The sequence below is a fragment of the Uloborus diversus genome, chromosome 8 (genome assembly GCF_026930045.1).
Source record: "Uloborus diversus isolate 005 chromosome 8, Udiv.v.3.1, whole genome shotgun sequence".
NCBI classification, from domain to species: Eukaryota; Metazoa; Arthropoda; class Arachnida; order Araneae; family Uloboridae; genus Uloborus; species Uloborus diversus.
Window position 1 is genome coordinate 49064110 of NC_072738.1, and position 23892 is coordinate 49088001.

The 23892-nt window shown below is 31.9% G+C and overlaps 1 protein-coding gene across 1 annotated transcript in view; it reads right to left on the reverse strand.

The window, feature by feature from the left end:
- Positions 1-23892, reverse strand: part of LOC129227308 (arginine-hydroxylase NDUFAF5, mitochondrial-like) — a 30866-nt gene that overhangs the window by 5310 nt on the left and 1664 nt on the right. The window contains exons 2-9 of the mRNA XM_054861849.1: positions 19539-19579; positions 14958-15021; positions 13344-13391; positions 6725-6831; positions 5621-5660; positions 5431-5541; positions 610-696; positions 461-521 (exon numbers count right to left, since the gene is read on the reverse strand). Coding sequence (XP_054717824.1) covers positions 461-521; positions 610-696; positions 5431-5541; positions 5621-5660; positions 6725-6831; positions 13344-13391; positions 14958-15021; positions 19539-19579 — 559 coding nt within the window. The remainder of the gene's footprint in view (positions 1-460; positions 522-609; positions 697-5430; positions 5542-5620; positions 5661-6724; positions 6832-13343; positions 13392-14957; positions 15022-19538; positions 19580-23892) is intronic.

Genomic DNA, 23892 nt, shown 5'->3' on the forward strand with positions numbered 1-23892 from the left:
ATTAATGGCTGGAAAAGAAATGTTTTTACAGTTTTGCAAAGAAAAAATCTAAAAGCAAAGAAGTTCTGATGGGGTTTTACCTCAGAGCAATGTTAAGAGTGAGAAGCAAGTCTGAAAGATTGAGAACCCCTGCTGTGAAGAATTCTATATAATTTTCTCACAAAACATGTTTTTTTGTGGTAATGAACGTTTTGCCTCTTTATTTAAGGATTTGTTTTGCTTATTACCCGTATCACCTAGAATTTTGACAATCTGGATTGCCTTTGGTGGAAGTTAATCCAGATAAAGGAGGTTGTCTGGTACAAATACATAAATGGAGCACCAATTCTATTAATTTCCTATTTTAAAACTGAAAAAAAAAATAAATTGCATACTTTAAATACTATATATGAGGGAGAAGAGATCATGATCAATCATGTTTAATAAACTAGGTTTCTAACTTTATATAATTATACTACACCTCTTAAGTCTTCTAATAGCTCGAACATTGTCGGATAATTCACTTTAATTTCATCAGTGTCCTGAATTAAATGAAAAGACAGTTAGGATTTAAGAATTTGGATTGAAAAATGATAAATGAATGAGGTTCACGTCATTTAAGAATCTTACTATTGTAAGCATTGAATATCCAGCTCTGGTGAGAAGATCCCCAATGTCACGGATCCTTGCAAAAGGAGATATATGAGGAGAAAAGCCCTATGAACATTAAAGATTCAAAATAACTTTAAAATCATGTTTATACAAATCAAAAATGCATTTTCTTTTTAATAAAAGTGGAAAATATCTTTGGGAGAAATAAATAAATTTCTTTTTTGCAACCAAAGTAACCATAAAACAATAACCAGCGGGTGGTAATTTTTGGTGTCATCCTGACCCTCCCCTTGAAAACTCAAAAAAAGAAATGTAAACAAATTCTATGTAAACATGTAATTCATACAATTTTCAGAAACAACTACATCTGTGCTTTACAAAATTTGTAAGTGGGCTAATGTACAAAAAACAAATAAAAACTATGTAACTTGCTCTAGACACAAATGTGCAGGTAGTCCAGAGGTTAAAAAAGTAAGGGGGTGTATGAAATTTATGGCTCAAACGCATGTCAAATACTTAGAAAGACTATGGGTTTCAGTTTTTTGGTACTCGAGGAAGCCACTACTAGGTCAAAGTATTGAGAATATATAAACCTAATCTTGAGTATAGTATTCACTCCAGTGGCGGATCCAGCCGATTGTTTTGGGAGGGGTCATCCGAAATTTTTGAACAAACTCCCCAGGACTGAATTTAGTTCCATGCCGCCCCTAGGCAAATTTGAAATCTGCTCCCCCCCTAAAAGAAGCAAAATATCCTTGACTCAAAAAAACATAAAAAAGTGTTCCCCAGATTCAAACTGTCAAACTTATGAAGAAATGATGGCATTTCACATTCTGAGGAGCGCCGATCACAGTGATCTCCCACAAAATTTTTTATTCGGCAAATTTTGCTGACGTTTTGACAAATACCATGATTGAAAAACATTTGATTTCATAAGATGTGTAAAAGTAATCATTATTAAATTGCCAGAAAAAATGGTCTCTGTGGAAAGTGAAAGAATGTTAATATTTTACGTTCAAGAATAACAATTTAATTCAAAAAATGTGTATTATACTAGCAAATTTGCTGCCCCTGAAAAGTTTGCCACCCTAGGCAGCTGCCTACTCTGCCTATTGGGAAATTGAGCCCTGATAACTCCCCAGAAATTTTATTAAAATGAAGTTTTAAAAACTCAATTTTCGTGGGTATCGAGACATTATTAGATGAGGGGGTGAATTTAGGAATCTCCCTCAAAAATGTTTCAAAATTTAAATTTTTGAGTAATTTTTGAAAATTAGGAAACTAAAAAAGCATTTTGTATATTTTTGATGATGTACGGAGAAAGGCCAGGTTTTGGCCGCTGGACCAAAAATACTTTTTGAAAATAAAGCTTAGAAACCAAAATATTCTGTCATTATACAGTGAGAAAGTGCTTAGAATCCTTCCTTCCTGGAAATATTTTGCCTTTGAGGCTCTAAAAATTCGATTTTTAACTATAATTATACATATTTTAGAAAGGGATGGAAGATTCGTGAGCTCCTCCGAAAAACCTCCTTTTAAAGCTAGCATCACGATATAAACTAGGGAAGGAGGAGGTTCTATCAAAACTTGTTTGTAATTGAAGTCCAAAAAAAAAAAAATTCATTTAAGTTGCTTTTAAGCAAGTTAAGTGATAAGGGCTGGATAAGCTAGTTTCCGTTGACACTTTTTCCAAATAAAAGACTTAAAATGCAGTTTTTGGCTACATATCAAGGCATTCTTGAAAGGGCATGGGAGAAAAGTGGGTTCTCCTCCTAGTTTCGAAATTAAAGTCATAAAAACGAAAATTTAGGCTCTGTTTGGTCTTGTGAACAAAAGGTATACTCTGAGAACCGCAGCATTTAGAGATCGTCCAAGTGTCTGTAGTTGAAATAAAGAAATGATGTAAAAGATGGAGAAAAATTTGGGGAAAAAAAGTTTTGTTTTGAGGATAGGGATATAATTTCACCCCCAATTAAAGCCTAAACTTTTCTTTCAGTAAAATACAAGTGTTAAATTTTATCTTTTCATAATATATTTTTCTTTTTTTTTCTTAAAAAAATTCCTAAAATCACAAGGTTTTGGGGAGGGGGGGCATGGCCCCCCTCTAGATCTGCCCCTGATTCACTCCATGATGTGGGGTGGAAAAGAAGGGGGTACGGGGCATTTTTTTTTAAACACAAAATTTTCAAGTTTGTAGTCTAAAAAATGCATTTTAATTTCACATTTTTTCAAAAACTAGCAATTCCACTTAGGTTCTATCCCCCCAGATGGATGACACCCCGGATTGAACTCCCCCCCCCCCCCCCCGTAGCGACACTACTGCAAGAATCGAAGCACAAATATTACAAACAGTTAGTCACCCCTTTTTCAATGTAAATCATTTGAGAAAAGCTTCTCAGATCACTTCACAGCCAAAAGCTCATAATTTTTTGCAGCAAAAAGGGGTTCCTTGAAATGTGTAAATGCAACTTCTTGCAATATTTGTGCTTTAATTACTTTGTCATTTTATGGTAATCTTCGGAAACCTAACTACAATTGTGATTAAGAACTATGCATTTAAAAAGAATAAAATATTATATGGTTCCCATATAAAAGTTTACTCTCATTATGCATAGTAAAGAATATGTTTAAAAATTAAAAAAGTCATAAAACAGCAAATGAAGAAAAATATTTCACGTCCACATTCACGAAAGTGTGATGTTAATTTTTTAAACATATTTTTTTCATTAGAATATGTCTATTAAGTACATATGCTACAAACATTGGCGTATAACAGGTTTGGGGGCAATCGCAATGCATTTTGGGGAGCCGTTTTGTCTATCACAGAACTATATAAAATCTTAATCATATAAATTTTCTGAATTTCTTTCGAGGTAGTAGACCTTGTTATAAAGTACAAGCTTTTGAATCATTTTTATTCAAAATTTATGACTATCCTAAAATCCTGGAAAAAAAATTGCCCCACCCGTTTTTTTCAAGAGTTAATGTGTGTTTAACACAAAAGTTAATGACCTCAAACAAAAAAATACAGTAAGGTATTGACAACCAAAAGTATTTAAAACGTATGACATAATAATGAGATTCAACTGTGTTTTTTAAAAAAATATTGTTAAAAATTTTTTTTAGTCATTGAAATGTTTGCTTAAAACAGTAAACATCAAACTAATTTTTTATAAACTTTTGATCTGTTTAAAAATTATTTGTTTAAATTTTCATTTTCGTAAGATATTTTGGTTAATTTTACTTCTTATCATCTGAGATCTTCTACACCCCTTTACTTCCTACTTTATGTTAAATTTTAATCCTTTTTTATCTCACACACAGGGCTTAACTTGCTCAAGGGCTAGCCAGAATCAGCTCCAGTACTTTTCAATGGGGTATGAATTTTTATGTATTAAACAGAATACAGAAAACTTTTGAAATGAAATAAGTTCATAAGATTGTAGTGTTTCTGCACATCTTTTGAACTGCTTTCACATCATAATTATCTACATGTACATATGAGTAGAAATGTATAATCATAAGAAAGGACAATGTTTGAAGTACAAGTTATTTCTATGTTTAGAAATAGAATTGTAGGGGGAGGGGGAATAACGATTCTTTTATTTTTGGGAACAATACAAAAATTAATATCAGTAACATTACAAGAAATTTTCCATGGAGTTGTTTTCACTTAATGCAGATACATAGATACTGTATTACTCCGCATTATCCAGCTCGCCAAAAAAAAAAGCGAGGTTGACCAGCATGCCAGAAAATTCGGATTTTCTGGCATGTTGGATAATTTGAGGTTTATTTTGCAACGAAACAAAAGTAAATTTCCCCATTCAGTTCTAATCAGAAAGCAAATCACTGTAAGGGAAAAAAAAACAACAAATCCCAAAAGTAACCTTCTTTCAAAAAAATTGTGTATTGCATAAATATGTGCTTATTATTTATTAGGTCGTTATTAATAGATTTAATTATATGCCATCAAAGTAATCAATTCAGAAGCAATCATCGTTACTGTGATTCATTTATATATTTTTTAAATTAATTATTTAAGATTCCTTTTAGAGAGGTAAGTTTAATTTTTATTTATTGAATAGCAAAGGTAAATTCTTTAGCACTGGTTTTGGGGGGCAGTTACTTACTTCTTAAATGTTTGCTTACTTATTTTTAATTTAATTTTTATAAAATTATTTGTTATTAAATAATATTTTTCTTGTTAAAATAGCAAATGACATTGTTAGTAAATAATTTTACAAAATTAAACAGTTTATTAGTACTAATAAGAACTTATTGTTTGAACTAATATTTATTTTTAAGCTGAACATATATTTTTTACAGTATTTTTTTTTCTAACCTTGATTTTTCCAGCATGCTGGAAAGGACCAGGCAAGTGTTATTGAAAATCTGGTGACCCCCGAATTTTGAGGCATGCTGGATAATGCAGGGTAATACGGGACATGCATGGACTTATTTCATCTATAGATAGATAGACAAATAAATGGATAGAGAGGTAGAAACTATAAAAGAAAGATTAAGACACTTAAAAGGAATATCTTTGATCGATGCTGTACTGCTACAATCTTAACTCTTCACAAGAGGCTCTCTCTCTCTTTGTACCCCATCTACATTCTCCATTTCTTATGTCACTGATTATGAGTAGCGTTAAGTTGTCTTTGCTTTATGGTATTTTTTTATTCAAATATTGTACCACAACTGATTTTTAAGTATACCTTCATTAAATTTAAAAATAAATAAAATAAAGAACTCAACTGAAGAAAATTTATTCAATGATAAAAATTAACTCAAATCCACTCAATGAAAAGCTGAACATAAGCGAAAATACCTTACCCCATCTCGTTCAGTTTCAGCCAATTGTAAGGAAGACCTGAGTTCATAAAGTGTGTCCCCACCAAACATGGACGCAATGAGCACACCATCTGGCTTCAAAGCATCATATATCTGAAAGTGAATAAAGGCTGTTAGTTATGTTCAACGATCAGAAGAGCATTTAACTAACATATATTTTGTTTCAACTCACTTGCTGAAAAGTGCTTGGCAAATCATTAATCCAATGAAAACTAAAAAAGTAGAAGTTATTTTTTAGATTATACAATAAAGAAGTTTTATTGCTTTAAAAACATGAATAATAATAATCAGCTGAAATGGGATAGGCTTTTTTCCAACGATGCTAAAGAAGGACTGAACATACTTTTTTGAGCAGTAATAAAATAAGCAGCTGAAATATTACTAACTCTTTCTTACTACGATAAAAGATTGTCTGTGCAGAAGGGACCAGAAAGTTCAAGTGAATTCTTCCAATAGTCTATTCTCTAATCTGTATGCCCTCTGGAAAGGGGGGGGGGGTTCTGATTGTCTAAAGTAAATAGCTTGTTTTCTTTGCTCTTTACAATTTTCCTTCAAAAACAGAAAGGAAATAAAGAGTTTAGGAAACAAAACAAAGTAAAGTGAACTTGCAAGATATGAACAAAAATTTGTTCTAGTGATTCCTATCTCCCCAGTTAAGATGCATTATTTGGAAAATGCTCAGATTAGTTTAGTTTAAACAGTAGATGCCTACGAGTGAATAAAAGGAAAAGTGCCAATTTGATCATGGAAATATTCGATTTTTAAAGACACTCAGAAATTAAAGTTAATAGGGTATAGTCATATTAGATCATTAATATCCTGATTGTATCATCATGAAAAAAAAAAAAAAACAAATAAATAAATACATAAATAAAAGGAAAGGAAAGCAGAATTCAAACATAATTGAAGATTGATGTTTCAATTACTGGCTCATCTAATTAAAGGGGTACAAAGGAGTGGCCTGGCTAGTGGTTTCCCATGACGCTCATGAAATTTAGAAATTTTTTATTCGAACCATCAAATAACTATGATTTTTGAGAAGTTCAAATCACATAGATGGATACATAGATACCGTCGGTTGAGGGTATCAGAAAACCTTGCTTTAGAAATTCTACTGTACACCTTAAATGATATTACATTGGTAGCAAATTTTTCAGTTTTAAACACAAACTATAGAAAATGGTGAAATAAAATTAATGGGCTTCCCTTTGTATATCTTTTTATGAGTACAGATAATTATAGCATGACTGCAAGGATAAAAAATACCTACTCTTACTTTAAACTACTAAGGAACATATCAACACTGTCATTAGCAAATGGTAAAAACTCTTCATCCACAACAAGCCTACAAGTTGGTATGTCAGAAGCAGTAGCAGCACTTTTCTACAAAGAACATAATATCCAATTACACATCAAAACAATTCATTATGCAAGCATACTGTATTTTTCTGCATATAATCTGCAGATTATCTGTTAAAAAATGGAAAAACTAATGAGATATGGTTTATACACTGCCACAGATTATCTGCGCTTTTTTTTTCCTTAAGGGTGCTCTTCACTGAGAGTCTGAAAACTTCGGATCCAATGCTAACCTACGGGGAAAGTTGAATGTTATTTTACAAAATTCCTTTGAAGTTTTCGGGTCAATTTTTTTTCTGAGTATTTTTCAAGCCTATGTCTGTGTATTTTAGTTTTTACTTTTTTGATACGTCCATTCTTCGATTTTTTAAAATTCGAGAAAAAATGAATTTCTTCCAAAACGAGGTACTGTTGGACCTTTCGATCTGTAAAAAAGCTGCAAATCGTGCTATCGAAATTTTAAGAACGCCCGAACACGCAAAATATTTCCAGCTCTCTTTTGAGACTAAGTTTGAAATGATGCGACTATTTCTAAAAAAATATCGGAGTTCCAACCATCTGAAATATTTTCGAAAAAGCTCAATTTCTCTACTAAGCCACGCCTTTCACCAGTCCCTCCTTTCTTGAGGGGAAAAACCGGGTGAGGTGTATAAGATTTACAATCATTAGCGCAAACGACCGTTTCCATTTACTACTCCCCTCTTTTCCCGAGGCATTTTTCAATGAAGGAATGAATGAGTGCTTTTGAAAGTGAATCCACATGCTTGGAAACATCTTCACGATTTGATTTGTGTTGAGATAATTCTTGTGAATTCTTGTGCTAAATGACCTCCTAAATCCAAACATGACCACCTTTTTCCATTCATACATCCCGCTTTTTTGGAAATGTCGCCCGCAATTTTTTTAAGTTTTTGACAGTTTCATAGCCATTATTTTTATTTGGAGGGGAAGGGATCGTTATATTATACATTAATACTTTTCTGGGGGGCTAGAGAGGTGCTAAGTTTGTACGCAAGAACATATGGAGGAAATTGGTTAACTCATGGGGGGTATTACCACTTATTATATTTTTAAAATCATCAAAACCCATCCTTTTTTCTAGGGGTTTGTTTTACAATTTTTTCCCTTATTTTTTGGCATGAAACCAGAGTATAGGACTCACACCTATAAACCCTATATAAGAAGAAAAAAAATTCACGTTGTAAATTTTAAAAAAAAAAGGAAATATCGCATTTTGCGTAAGTTGCATCGCAGACCTTCAGTGAAGAACCTTTCCGTGTTATTCAAATTAATTCACGGATATAATTAAGATTAAAATGATCTTAAGTATGCTTATAATATAGCATTAATGAATATTTCTATTTCTGGGGAGGCACTACCCCCATTACTTTTCACTACATCAAGAAGGCATAAACAATGGAGCTGGTGCATCCAAAGAAAGATAAATATATATATTAATGCTACTTTATAAGCAAATTTAAGGGTGCTTTTCACTGAGAGTCTGAAAGCCTACGGATCCAATGTTAACCTACGGGGAAAGTTGGATGAAGGTTTTACAAATTCCTTTCAAGTTTTCATTTAATTTTTTTTTCCGAGTATTTTTCAAGCCTCTGTCTGTGTCGTGTACTTTTTGCTTTTTTGAAATATCCATTCTTTGATTGTTTAAAATTCGAGAAAAAATGAATTTCGTTGAAAAAGGTGGTAGGTACTGTTTTTTTGACATTTTGCTCCATAAAAAATCTGGCAAAATATTTCCAGCACTCTTTTGAGACTTTGTTCGAAATAATGCGACCATTAAAAAAAAAAAAAACCGGGGTCCGAAACCGTATTCCAGATACTTACTAGATATTTGGAATTTATTTTTGTCTATATTATACAATGTTACTACAAATGTAAACGCATAAAATGCTTTCCACAGCTCAACAAACATTTTTGAAAATAATTTCTCGAGCCAAACTCGTAAAAAATTCTTTACAAGGTATGTACACATTGATCATGTAATTCATATACAGTGAAATCCAGTAACAATGAACTTCAAAATCGGGACTGAAAACTAATTTGGTTGAAACGGGTATTTCGTTATACTGATATACGTTGTAACAGGATTTCACTGAATTTTTCTTTTGAAAACTTTCTAAGGAGAAAAATGATACATACCTGCATTTCTTTAAAGCATGAATGAGTATAAAAAAATTGTTTTAAAGCAGGGGTGGGTTCCCAGGGTCGTGACCCCAAATGGGGTCGTGTAGCGTTTCTTATTCCGTCGAAACATTATTCCTACTACAGTATAGTTGGGGGTGGATCGAATCTAACATAGCAGTTTTGTGATGTAGGATCTAACGTAGCTTTCACAATGTTGCCACGTTAGGTCCACACTTAGCGATACTTTACTGACATGTAGGCTACGGGATCACAGGTCCTTTACTTGGTCAAAAAAGGGTCGCAACGTGCAAAAGATTGGGAACCACTGGTTTAAATTTACAGATAATTAGAGAACTAACTGATGGGGGAAGGGGGAGAACACTGACCATTTTGTTTTTAACTGGATGAATACACAATGTTCTAAGAATCCTTCGGTAGTCGTGTTACACTGAAATTTTCATAAGCTCAGACAAATAATTTGTCTGACGTCTAAAACATTTCCCTGAAACCTAAGGTTTTTCAATTTTAGCCGGTCTTTATCAATATATATTTGTGTGTATGCACTGTGCAGTCGCGCCTGTTCATAGTGAAGTCTAAGGAACCGAATAACAATTTCGTTTATAGCCTCAATTTCGCTATAAAAAGGTAAACAACAAGAAGGGAACTGAACCATAAATACAATATATACGGCTAGAATATTAGTACGAAAAACCAAATTTCTAGTTGAATTTTAATTCAAAGTGTCAAAGGTCAAAGTTTTTTAATATCCTGGATAAAAAAACAAATACATAGCCACAAGTTTTCAGTCAAGCAATGCATTTTCTACACTTATAATTTACATCTTTTACTTGTGCTTTTAAGACGTTGTTTTTAACTTTTATCTATTTCTTGCACAAAGCTCATGCTTTTTAAAGTGCATATTTTATTTACAATTTACACATTTAAAATTTTTGGAACACCCGATTTAAAATGGTGTTAAAGCTTCATTGAAACATTATCATTACTTAATATTATTCATAAATGAGGGAAAAAATTCAAAAAAAAAAAAAAATGAATACCAAACATAAAAGAAAGATTAGCATCCAGCTTTCATTTGAATTTTGACGTCTTGAATTTAAATTATGTTTTTCACAATGACGAATTGTGGTAGAACCCTACTCGTTGGGTTTCTCATTTCTACAAATGGTTCCTATCCGAATTATATTTGTAAAAGTCATGATTTGAATACAAGACGTCTACATTCAAATGAATTCCAGGGGCTGGATGCTGGACGTTGTTGACTGAATGCTGTTTTTGTCTGAAAAGTATTGTGTAAAAGCGAGAGGGTCGGGAATAAGTAAAGTCGATGACGGGGGTCATGAACTTCACCGCCCAGGAGGAGGGACATGCTCGCGAAGACACTTGGAACAGACGAGTTTGCATTAAAAGCATAGAAAAATAAAGTCGAAAGAACATCAACTACGGATAAGTGAAAACAATAACCAACTGTGGTCGCTCAAAAAAAGAATATATTTGGTCTTGGTCAAGCAATAATAAGGTATTCGAGGGCGAATGATTGGTATTAGTCTCACGCAACTTTGCGCACAACTCTCAACTTTTGTTGATTTTAAATGTTAACATTTATTAACATAGAAATTACACTATTTTAATGTATAAATGTGCAAATTAAATTACACTTGTTTCGGGGTTACTAAGAACATCTTTATCAATAGAGATAGATACATGTGTTTCTGTCTTTTACATCATTCAAAAAGTTTTTATTGGGCCTGACAGATTTCTCTTCCACGTTCTAGAGTTATTTGAGTTACCCTAATTTTGTTAACAGTTTAAAATTTCCCCGGGAAGTCGAGAAGAGATCAAAAAAAGAAAAATTAGAAAAATTAGAGCAATAAATGTTAGTACACTCAACAATTTATAAATTCTGCTTCATGAATACTTTTATACAAAAAGAGAAAATTTAAATTGAAATATTTTTTTAATTTAAAGGAGATAGTATACTAATGTGTGTGATTTGCAAATGTCGGATTATATTTTCAATTCTGATATTTTTTTCTGAATATAAATTACGTATGTAAGACATTGTTCACGTTCTTACGAGTAAATAATTGACGTAAGTAAGGAATATTCCACGTAATTGTTACGATTGTTTGATTGATTGCAATAATTTGCATCAATGAAAGCTTGATTGAGTGCAGCTATCAAGTTTAGGACTTCGTTTGCACGAAGCTGACAACATTGTGTGGTAATAAAGAAGTTTCATTTAATTTCGAAATGCGAGCATGAATGAATTTTCTGAAAATTGTGCTTTTAGCCGTTGCTTTTCTCACCATAGTATCCGCAGAAAGGAAAGCGTTTCTGATTATTGTTATTGTTATTATTACTATTTTGAATCACAGAAAGCAATGCATAACTAATGTAACCAAAAATTGAAAACCATTAGAAAAAAAAGACCTGAGAAGAAAAAAAAATAAAAAAATAGTTTTAAAAAGTTATTTTATTCCTCCTAACATTTTGCATTTGAATAAGTCGAAGTACATTGTTCCAAGGGTACTGCAAGTAAACTGCAGCTTGTATTTTTAATTTAAGTACATTATTGCAAGTAATTCCCTGTTGCTCGTGTAATTCCACCCACGAAATGTATTTTCAAATGTTCTCCAAACATCATATAACTGCGTGCTTCGAAAATAAACTTCAATAAAAGACTTACCAACTACTTATTATTATAGCCTGTTGCACTTTTCGTCTGATGCGTAAGATATTATTATTATTATTATTATTATTATTATTATTATTGAAAAAGAACTTCAATTTTAAGAAGTATATTAATCATTTAGTCTTGTGTATGCTGCTCTAGTCACCATGCTGATTATCTATGTTTTTGCGGGATGATTTGTTTACTGATAGTAAACAAATGCAGCCCTGCGCATGATGAATCACCGGAAAAATATAAATAAATATCTAAAATATTAATTGATTAATTAACAAAAATGTCAGTTCAGCGTTGCATATCCTCCATCGAATTGCAGAAGTATTCCTTTTTCGACCATATATATATATATATACTAAAAATAGCGGGATTCCCCCCCCCTCTTTGAAATGTAACCATATCCTAATCAGAAATTGTTTTCTGATTACGCCATTTCTGCCGTCCTCCCAATAATTAAAAATAAAATCGGCATCGTTCCACCTCTTGACTGTAAATATCCGATAACCGATATGTAATCATCCCTCCTCACCCCTCACCCTTTTTTTCCGGAACTACACCACAGTTTTACACTAAGCTTATACCTCTTATGTTTTCCCTTTTATATATATATATATATATATATATATATATATATATATATATATATATATATATATATATATATAATCATATTCTAACGCAAAAAATTGCATTCTTTTATTAAACTTCAGACAAGAAACGAATTAGCTTTATGAACGAAATAAGATTCGGACGTGGTAATTGAGAACATCGTTTAAAAAAAAAAAAATAAGACAATCGTTTTTCCTGTTCAGTTTATGATAAATTTTCATTTCATTCATCAATTTTTCATGAATATAAAATCTGGGAACGCATATCCAAAAAAAAAAAAAACTTTGTTTCAAAAATTACCGCAGACCCTTTGGTACTGACTTTATTCTCCGTTCTGTTCAACCTTCGCGTCGGTACTGTTCAAGTGAGATTTTGGCCGCCAGCTAATTTCCTTGATTGCTCTTCACGACGGGGGTCATTTAGGGGTTCCTTTCCCTCCAGAACAATGACAGCTGTGACAGGTCACATGTTCCTGCCTTACATCGATTACCGTCCACTCCATTGGCCGTTGAAGTGTCAATCACTTGATTCAGGTTCACTCCCATCGTTCAAGGAAGAAAGTCATTTACACCCTAACTTCAATGTTTTCCCTCACTGAAGAGCAGCCTTAACACCAACGCATTGCATTGAACTCCAATTTTCAGTAGGATTCCCCAATAAAGATCCATTTCCAAAGCTTGCATGGTTGTTCATTTTACATAGCTTAAATTTTCTTCTTATGCAATTTAGGCTGTGTAAAATAAACAACCATACAATCATAGTAGGAACAGTCTCCATTTGCAATAGGCTAGACCCTTTGCTTATTTACCTTGACTTTTTGTCTTTAAGTAATTTTGATTGTACCTTAAATATTATCAAATCTTCGCATTTTTAATTTAATTGCTAAAATTTTATGTTAAATCAAAGCAGTTCATTTTTTGACATTCTATTATCTGTAAATTATTATACGCCACCACGGATTACACGAAGATTTTTTTTTTTCTTCAGGCCGATTTTAGGACCTGCGGATTATACACCGCCACATATTATATGCAGGAAAATATGGTAAGTTATTCAATAACAGAAAAAGCATACTTACAACCATTTTCTCAGACATATCACAGAGATAAACCATTTCCACATTTTCCTGCAAGTAATTAAATAACTAATGTGAAAGAAATCTTTTAATTAAGATTTATATTGTACAGAACATTAGAATTAAGTGTCACTAAGATTGACTCTACAGGGATGACTGGAGCAGTTGATCCCCATTTTTGCTGGAGCTTATAACTTTTTATTAAATCAATAGAACTATTGAATCTCACGTTACATATTTAGAACAGTTTTTTTCCAATCAGAATGCTATGCCACTTTTTAAGTTTATTTATAGTAATAAAATATTTGTAACAAAAACCACAATTATGAAAACAGATTAAGTATCATTCATACAAGGAGGTTTGACCCGGTCTGCAGGAGACTTGAGTCTGGGGGAAATAAATATCTTTATAAGTGTTTTAAATACAAGTCAAACATTTATTATTGTGACCTGTTTATGATTTATTGATTGAAAAAAAATTTCATGTCAAATTAAAAAATGAAGCAAAACAAAGACAAAAGCGAACAAGTTTAACATTCAACAAACAAAATCAACTTTGTAATACAAAGTTGCCAAAGACACTTATGCTGTTTCCTCAATTTTAATCAAGTATTCAGTGAAAACTAAAAAAATAATTATTAAAAAGACATTTAAAATGTAACACATATATTATAAGCGACAAGCTAAAATAGTGTTTAAATGTCACCAACGGTAAAAATATTTCAAAATAAACACCAACAATTAGCTGCAATTAGTGGTTTGCAAGAAATCGAATTTGAACAACAATTTTAGAAAAGTAAAGCATTTGATAAGCTTAATACAGATTTAAAAGTTGGTGAGGATATTTTTCTAATGTAGCCACGTAACATGTCTTCCAGGTTGCTTTTTTAAAAAAGCTTTTGCATCAATAGAGGATGTACTCAAGACAAAATTAATAACAAAAGAAGTGCATGAGCTCTAGTCTTAACAACTCGTTCTTATCTGTAAATAGCTTGAATTTTGCCTAAAATGTTAAAATTTGCATAAAACTTAAGAGAAATGCAGGAGTTCAGCTCTTAAGCAAATTAAGCCCTGGATTTGCTTTAGCTGTTGGCTATATTTTCTACCTCAACCAACCAATGCGAAATTTCAAATCAGAATTTTGAATATTTAAGTAAGATTTTTTAAACCGTTTAAAAAGAAACTTAAGAAGCTTCAGTTGAAAGCATCAGGCACCCTCTTTGTGCCTGAATATTACACTCATTAACTTATTTGTGTTTTCAAATTTTATCGATAACTGGAAGCTGAATCAGCTCGATACTTAGTTTAGACATTCCCTGGTGTTCTGGGATAAAGAGAAATGTTACTAAGAATCCCAGCAAAACCTCAGAAATTGATTTCATGCAGGGGGGAAAAAATAAAATATAAACACAAATAGTTCTTTAACTTGTAACCTTACGCAAAGCAGTTAAAAAAACACAGTCTTTAGCTAATAGTTTCTGAATGGAGCTGTTTTGAAGTTTAGGGGGTTGGCAAGCAATAGTTAGAGGGCAAGGAGCCCTCTAGTACCAAAATAAAATAATTTTAGCAAAGATTCTTCAGATGCAGCACAACTAAAACAAAATATTAGAATCTTACTTTAGTTAAATGTTTTACAACATGGCCTTTTCCACATCCCAATTCAACACAAATTGGAAATTTTCTGTAATAAGAGAAGGGACATGTAAAAACATAATGTCTCTGGTTTATAATTCTTCTAAAACTATGAAATACAATTAGTTTTTTTTTTTTATAATATTGATGAGTCAACACAAATATAGAACAATAAAAGACATTTAAAAACATAAAATAGACATAAGAACAGAGAAGCAGGGGAGCGATTACAAAGCTAGAAAGGAAATTAATAAAAAAAGTGAAATATCGCTGCTTTAGAGCTACACTAAGACATCTCATCTCAGGAATAACATTAAGACATCCTACTGTTGCTCTGAGGTAGTGATGTGCCAGATCATTAAAAAAGTAGATCCACGGATACGGATCTCAATTTTTTTTAAACCCAATTCAACTATCCAAGTGTAAAATTTGTTACGGAAGGTATTCCCGTCAGAATAATGGCAGTTTCTTCAAAAAATGTCAACTGCGGCAAAAATATAATCAAGACAATGATTTACTCTTTAAAAAAAATCTCCGTTGAAATTGAGGGAGAGTTGGAAGGAATGGGTCAGCGATGCATTAATGCTTAGATGGAATGTGAAAAATTATTTCTAGCTTTCTAGCTTACTCGGTAGATGTAGGACACAGGAGCAAGAGTGTAAAGCTGCTACTGAAAAGGCTAGAAATAATTTTTCCCATTTTATTTCAGCATAAATGCAGCGCTGACCCATTCCACCGAACTTCTCCGACCAACGAAATACAGAGCGGGGAACACCTTTACAAACAGTAAATAGAGAATTTAGTCTCACTCTTTTTTTAAAGGATGCCGAGAAAAACAAAAATGAAGAATAACAGAAATCCCAAATCAATAACAAAAACTAATATTAAATTAAAAATTAAAAAAACAAAACATGTACCAGAGCGCCGACCTCATATCAGGGTTGTTTGGTTTAAACCACGTTGGTTTAAACCAATTGTTTTTTTTTTAAAAAACCATGCGATTTTTTTTAAAAAATGGTTTTTTTAAAAAATGCCAAAAAAAAAAAAAAAAGGATCCATTTTACAGGTTTACATTGATTTCCCCACACATATTGAAAAATGTAAAATTCCATTTATGCTAAGTTCCTAGCTAAGTTGCAGATATAAATACTAAAATTGCAAAGTTGCTTCTTCAAAATGTATTACAAGCTTTAATCGAAAAAAAATATTAATATATTTTTTATTTCATATATGTGCCATAAAGCAGATTTCAGTCAACTTCCATCATTATGCTTAATTTGCATGATTAGTTAAGATTTACTAAGGATTGAATCTTTTATAGTAGATGCAATCCATTATTTTGCTCACTCCTGTTGCAGGGGTGTGACATTTTTGCCCATTTATTTGCACTTTCCTGGAATTTTAACTTTGACTTGTAAGGTAATCAACAGTCTAACTTAATTGTTTGCACCTAAAAATTACGATTTATTCTGCAGGTGAACACAAATAATATTTTTTGAATCAAATTTTAAAAAAAAGTTTATACTTCACGTATATAACGTTTTTGGCAAAAAAAATTTCTTGAAATAGAATTTGCTACACATTTATTTGTTCTAAAGAGTTTGCATTTAATATTTTTTAAACTTCAATGCTGGATGCAACATGTATGCCAGTAAATAAGCTGTAATTTAAGCCATGTTACACCAATTTTTATATTTTTGATTTGGTTCTCTGTTTCAGCGATAGTCGATATCTTTTCCAAGTCTTTCCAAAATAAGAACGGAGTCGAATATAGAGCAGCACTTTTTTTTAAAACTTTGTCAGTACAACAGCAATCGATTTTTTGACTGTTCAATCATGTACTGTTGTACATTTTGCTTTACTTCAATATTTGCGACACTGTGCATATAAAAATCAGCATTATGTAAGATCAGAAAGAAAAAATATGAAAATTGTTCTTTTGAAAAGATTATGCTTAAAAATATAACTTTTACCTTTATTCGATAATTATTCATATTATGTTGGTTTTATAAAGTTTTTTTCTTGGATCTTCATTATATTTTATCTTAACCCGCATCACAACCACTTCTTGAAGTATTTCGTATCATAAAGGGTCTATATATACATGCATACTAATATGTTAATCAAGTCAAACATTTCAATCAATATTTCCTCGCAGAAAGCTATTTTAATTATTTAATTTAGTTACAAGATTTTGTTCTCATCTCTTTAAGTAATCAAGAAATTAGGTACAATGTGACTATTGAATAACTGTTAATTACATGGAACCTTAATTACCTCCCGAAAATTAATTGTTTTTCTCGCAAATAGTATTTAAACCAAAAAAAAACCCGGTTTAAACCAAAAAAACCTGGTTTAAACCAAAAAAAAACGGGTTTTTTTTTTGAAAAAGTCCGGTTTTTTTACCAACCCTGCCTCATATTAAGATGAATTTTGCTGGTCAGAACATACATTTGTTAACAAATATGAACTGACAGCAGGTAAAAATTTTAAATCATTGAGCCTTTTCTCCTTATCTTTCTACTAAGAAATGGCTACCAATCACGCGTATAAAGGCTTAGAACTGCATTTAAAATTTACTTAACAAGATTATAGCTCCTTCTGTATATAAGTTAAAAGTTTCAAATAAATATCAAACGCAGAAAACTTCATTCTTTCAATTAAGACCAACATTTTTAACGTGCGGGTAAATTTTTACTACCCTAATTGTGAAAACATTAAATTGTTTTTTAATTAATATCTCCGGTAATTAAAGTTCTACAAAAACGAGGCCAAGCTAAGAACACTTTTGATCAAGTCACCTTTTGAACAAAAAATTAACTATCAAAATCGGTTCTTCTGTTCAAGAGCTACGGTGCCACAAAAAGACACACTGATACACACTTTTAAAACTTATTTCCCCTTCCTTTTTGCAATGAGGGGGGGGGGGACAAATTGCCATCTGAAATGATACCTTATAATTTAAATCTTTTATTTATTACTAATAACAAAGGTGAATGTCCCTCTGTCTGTCCGGATCTCTGTCTGTCAGGATCTCTGTGACGCGCACCGCGCCAGATTACTAAATAGGCAAAGTAGGCAGTTGCCTAGGTTCCCCGAGGTTCAGAGGGGCCCCAGAGAAATCTTAAAGTTGAAAATATGTAAGAAAAAAGTTCTCTTTTCTACAAAAAAAAAGTTGGGAGCTCCTTCCTTTTATCTCATTTTTTATTCCCGTTGAACAGGAACTTTTTTAGACATGTGGGATATAGGGCACACGCGACAACTACGGGGCCCCTACCAAAAGGTTTTGTTATTCATTTTTCAAAGGTAATGGAGACCATGGCTTTTTATTTTAGCTGCTAAAGGGCTGACAACTTCATATTTACCATAGCTCAAATATCACAAATGAGAGGGCCCCTACAGCATAAGGTTCCCATGAGGGATTTAAAATTGAACATGAAAAAAATATTTACATTAGACAAGTTGGGCCAAAAAATGAGTAGATCCGTCATTTTGGCTCGATGGCATTCAGATCATTAAAGGTTGACTAACGATAAACTACATAAAGAGAGATTGTTTTAATGATTAAAACAAGAGAGTATTAAAATGAAAAATCAATTTTTTCCATCATAGAAGTACTGATAACATTTTTGTACCTTTTGAATTCGATATCTGTAAACTTTATGTATTTTTTTTGCACTGAGCTCTGACTGCAATACTGCCTTTATAACTAAATCAAAGGGATTTTATTGAAATATTTGTTTCATGTGTGTGTGTTTTTCGTTTTTACTTATGTTCTGAAAAAGTAACTTAAAACCTAGTTAATGAAACAGTTAAGTTATTTTCATCTCTTCGGGAGGGAAATGTTCCCCCTCCCCCTCAAATCTGCTACAAATAATAATAATGGTATAAATGCTTCAGCAATATTTTACTGAGTAATGATCTATAAATCTTTTTTTTTCTACCTCTAAGATGAAAAGTAAACATAAACACATTTTAGTCACAGTATTAATTGTTAACAAACATTATTGGTAATACTTAAAATTGTAGTCAGAAACTAAAACTATGAGCCTTAAAATGAGAGCTAAATTATGAAATTTGATAAAGGAATTGGGAAGATTTTGCATGGTGACAGAAATACAGGCTAGAGAAATAATATATGAGATTATGTATTTATACAGGCAAATTACTATTACAGGCAAAGACGTGTGGGAACCACTAGTAAGGAATAAAACCTAATTTAAACGGAATTTAAGAGTCTTTTATTCAAATATTTAAAAATTTTTAGAATAGAAGTGATTTGTTTAAGATCCGTCAAAAAAGTAACGGATACGGATCTTTATTTTCCCTCGGATATCCGCGGATACCGATACGGATATCTGGAACATCACTACTCTGAGGTGACAATATGTCATTTTTTCTCAAAATGTTTCAAAGTTTTTAAATTTTGCCGAGTTTGAATGTTTGAGAAATAATAAATACATTGTTGTTGAAATGAGAGAAAAAAAAAATGATTTAGCAATGAAAAAAAAAAAAAAAACATTCATACTGTGAAAAAATTTCTCTACATGGGGGAAAGAATGTTACCTCGTAATGTCATAAACTCTGTCAGCAACTCGATCACCAATCTAAAAAAAAACAAATAGATTTCAAATATTTAGTTGGAAACTAAAATGCTTACATTTACAAAGTTATATCATTAAAATCTAATGACCCAAGAACTTTTTCTTACAGTCTTATTCATAGTAGTGGTGTGACAACTACATCAAATCCTCTATGTTCAAAATAAAAACATCGATGCTATTGATTCGTCAACCAAAGACATCAATGTTGTGAAACAACAATGCTTTAAAACATCAAAGATTTAAATATACATATTTATACATTACCAATTACGCTTGTATGGAAGAAGTGAATTTTCAGGCTATATTAATTAATTTATGCTTAAGAGTTTTGAGTTCTCAAAGCAAAACCAATGGTAACAATAATAATAATCTTAATGTCAATGAATTATTTAAAATACACTAGTCTCAATTTTGAGATGAATTAGCAGACTCCCTAAGTTAAATCTGTGGCAAGGGCCCCAAATGGTTTCCCTAGACCTAACAGTGGCAATAGTCTCTGCTGTAGTTGTAAAAAAATATTTGGGGGAACTCACCTTGGGATTTGAGGGTGAGAAGGAGGGGGGCGGACCACTAAAAACAAAAGCAGCGGTGAACACAGTATTTATCATTCATTACCTTAATGAAAATCTTATATCCATTTTATAGTAACTCCCAAAATCTTAAAACAAAAAAAATTGTGATTTTTTTTTTTTTTTGAATAGTACCAAAGTGAAAATGAAGAGAATAGCAAATGTTCTTTTTCTAATGTGAAAATGAGAGAGAGAGAGGAAAAAAAGACACACACACACATGCACAGTACAGTAAATACAAATAGTAAAGCTGTCACTGGGGAAAAATGTGTCTACAATGTTTATTTTGGACTGAAAACCTTTAGGGCAAGTTACAAATGAAAATATAGGCTAAACAAGCTATGCATTCAGTAACAATACTTAAAATAATTGACAATTATTTTCACGAATTAGAAGCTAAAACAAAGGGGAAACCCCCCCCCCCCCCTTTGCCTTAACAGAATGATCTACTTGTTGTCATTTGCTTTCTTTCTTTTTAGAATGTTTACTTCCAATTTTCAAGAGCTAGGTATTTTGTGTTGTTATAGACGAAAGATTTTGAAGAATCTTCTGGTTTCATATGTTCAAATAAAATTGGCTGATTTGAAGTGAATGTTATTGCAAAAGAAGGGCAAAGCTAAAAGGTTTTTGCACATTAAAATATTGCGAAATGTAAGTTTACACTATACTCAACAAATTTGTGTAACAATGAAACAAAAACCTGGAAAAATAGTCCACCCATTGCACAAACACAAAGTAAAAGCAATATAAAGGATGCATTGAGTTTTTAGGAAACAAATAAGAATCTCAATCCCTAGGAGTTCAAAATTAAATTTCCGATTTTCCAGACTCATACATTGAGGGGTTGGTAAAACCCCGGGTTTTTTTTAAAAAAAGCCCATGGACCCAGGGTTTTTTAAATAACCCCCCCCCCCCAAAAAAAAAAACTAAAAATGGGTTTTTTTAAAAAGAAATGTGGGTTTTTTTTGTCTTTTCTTAGGGAAAATGTGGGGGTACTTGTAGCATATTGTAGTGTAAGTATATGGACAAAGCAAAAAAATTGTCTTGGGGTAAAAAAAGCTGGCAAATTCAGCATTTTCTGAAGAAAAGTAAAAAAGACAACGAAACCCAAGAATGGTGAAGTTTCAGATTTTTTAGTTTCCATGATTACCAACAGTTAAGGCAAAGTTACTTCTCGAGTGATAAAATCTATTGTTTGTTTGTAATTACTACTTTTTTTTTTCATTTTACTTTATTGTATTTCATTTTGTTATGCAAAACTACTGTAGAACATCAAGTAGTTTAAATCCCTTTTTACTGAATTCCAGTTTAACCAAGACATTTCTTTAAATTTTATGTTGCCTGTTTTTTCTATTTCTGTGTACAGAGTAAGAAATATTAAACTTTTTTGTAAGATAATGAAAATACTGTACATCTTATTCTGTTTTCTGTTCAACCGTTCGTAAGACCTGTTAATTTCTAAAAAATATACCTTGTTTATTCGAGATTTGTGACGTGTTGGTTTCCAGAAAATATTTCACATGAAAGCCTTTCGGCTAGAGTAGTTTCCTCTGTACAATCTACAAATATTGAGAAAATCAGACATGACAAGACTTAGTCAGTTGATAATTTGAGTTATTTATTGACCAGTTAAAGAAAAAAGTTAAATACATTTATTTAAAATCTTTGAAGTATTTTTTAATGCTGTTAAGAGTGAGGAAATACTATTAAAGTTCAAATTTCATTTTTTATGACCATTGGCTGTAGTGAAGAACAAATAAAAAGAAGTTTAAATTGTGAAAGTATTTAAATTGATTCATTTTTTAAAAAACTTCTTGGAAAATTTAAAAAAACCCAAAAGTGAGCTAAATAATGGGTTTTTTTAAATGAGGTTTTTCAAAAAAAACCCATTGGGTCCAACCCAATTGGGTCTAATCCCGTCAACCCTGATACATTGTAGAGAAAACGTCTGAACAAAAGAAAAGGTGAGGGCGTCGAAAGTGCATGAAAGTTTTGCAGTTCTTGTAAGATCACTTTACAACCTGATGAAATGCTTTCATATGAAACATTGCGGCCTGGGCAGCATGTTACACTGTAGATAATTTCTTTTAAAGCAAATCTTATTATTGATTATTTTATATTTAACTCATTGTTGTATTCGTCAATGCGTTGAAACGTGATCAAAAACCAATTGTACTAACAGTCGATGTAAGCAAGTAACAATTCATTATCTTTTCTTCTCATTTGCTCTTTCTCTCTGAGGGCTGCTGTCATTGATTTGTCGACCCAAAATCAATTTTTTCTCTGTCTATTATCTTTATTTGCAAAAGAGTATATAACTTTTTAAAAAATATTTACCTCCCCCCCCCCCCCCAAGATTTTTGTCAATCCAATTTCTCCTTATAAAGCTTCAAAAAGTAGAGTTTTTATCTATTTAAAAAATTTCCTCAAGTGGAAAAACCCACAGATCCATAAAACTTGAAATATTTTGTATTCCACATAAAAGGGGCTCCTGCGTCACTCTCTTGATACCATTCCCCCTCTTAAAGATCAATTCAAAAAGAACAGCATGCAACATATCAATAAATAACGCACACCAAAAAAGTAAAGCATGACCTTATGTATCACAGAAAAAAGACAAAAACATGGGGGGGGGGGGGGCATTTAAAAATGGCGTTTTTTGCAGGTCAGAACTACAAAAGGGACCTCCTTCCTCTTTGTAGTAGGGGACGTTTAGTCTAAATCCAGCCTTGATTACAACTAATGTTGCTCAAAAAAAAAAAAAAAAAAACTTGCCCCCCCCCTCCCACCACACACTGGAACTCAGTCCTAAATCTGACTATGACCTATAACTCCAATTAGGGCACCCCTTAATGATTTTAATCTCTCTAATTGAGGATTGGAAAAAAGACAGAAAATCCGCTGTGGTAGGCATCCTCTCTCTAAGGTTCCCTAAAACAGTCATGTTTAAAAATTGGAAAGTAATTTGTGATTGCTTACCGCTCAGTAAGCAGTAAAACATTTCATTTAAAACATTTCTGTCTAGAAAAGTTTGAATATTGTTCCCCTCCCCTCCCAATATTTGTGGGCAAAATAAATGTGTTTGAGTTCTGGAAGGGGCTTTAACTCCAAAACCTCTCCCGTGGCTGAGCTACTGGTATGAGAGTAATCACTATCCCATACATAAATGTCGATAGAACAAGGGTGTATTTAAGGAAAAGGTGGAAAAGGAGTCCTAGCCCCTCTTAAATAAATTTCAAATTATTTATTGTGAATAAGTATTTTTATATTTTCATGTCAAATTTGGAAAGTTCTCATAATGTTAGGCTTTGGTCTATCTCAAAATAGATTCCTATATATCCTGCAATAAAGGTACCGTAGAATTACACATGAATGCCAATAGAGGTTTTTACAAGGACATTTCACAAGGTTTTTTACAAGGACATCACATTTTACAAGGACATCAGTTTGTAGACATCACTGATGCTCTAATATTTCTTTCAATGAAAGAGGCATCTTTTACCTTAAATTACATTTTTGAATTTGGATGGAGGAGTATACATATTTTTTTACAAAACCACGAAAAATTCTTAGTGCTTCCATACATACAAGTGAAAAAAAAAAGGATTTCAAACACATTGAATATAAAAAGTGATTCTTTTAAATTTTTTTAAACAATTTCATTAAAAGCAATAATTTTCTTCAGATTTAAATTACCCACAAAATGGAGTATTTCCGTACCCGTTATGAACTTTGTCGGAACAGGAG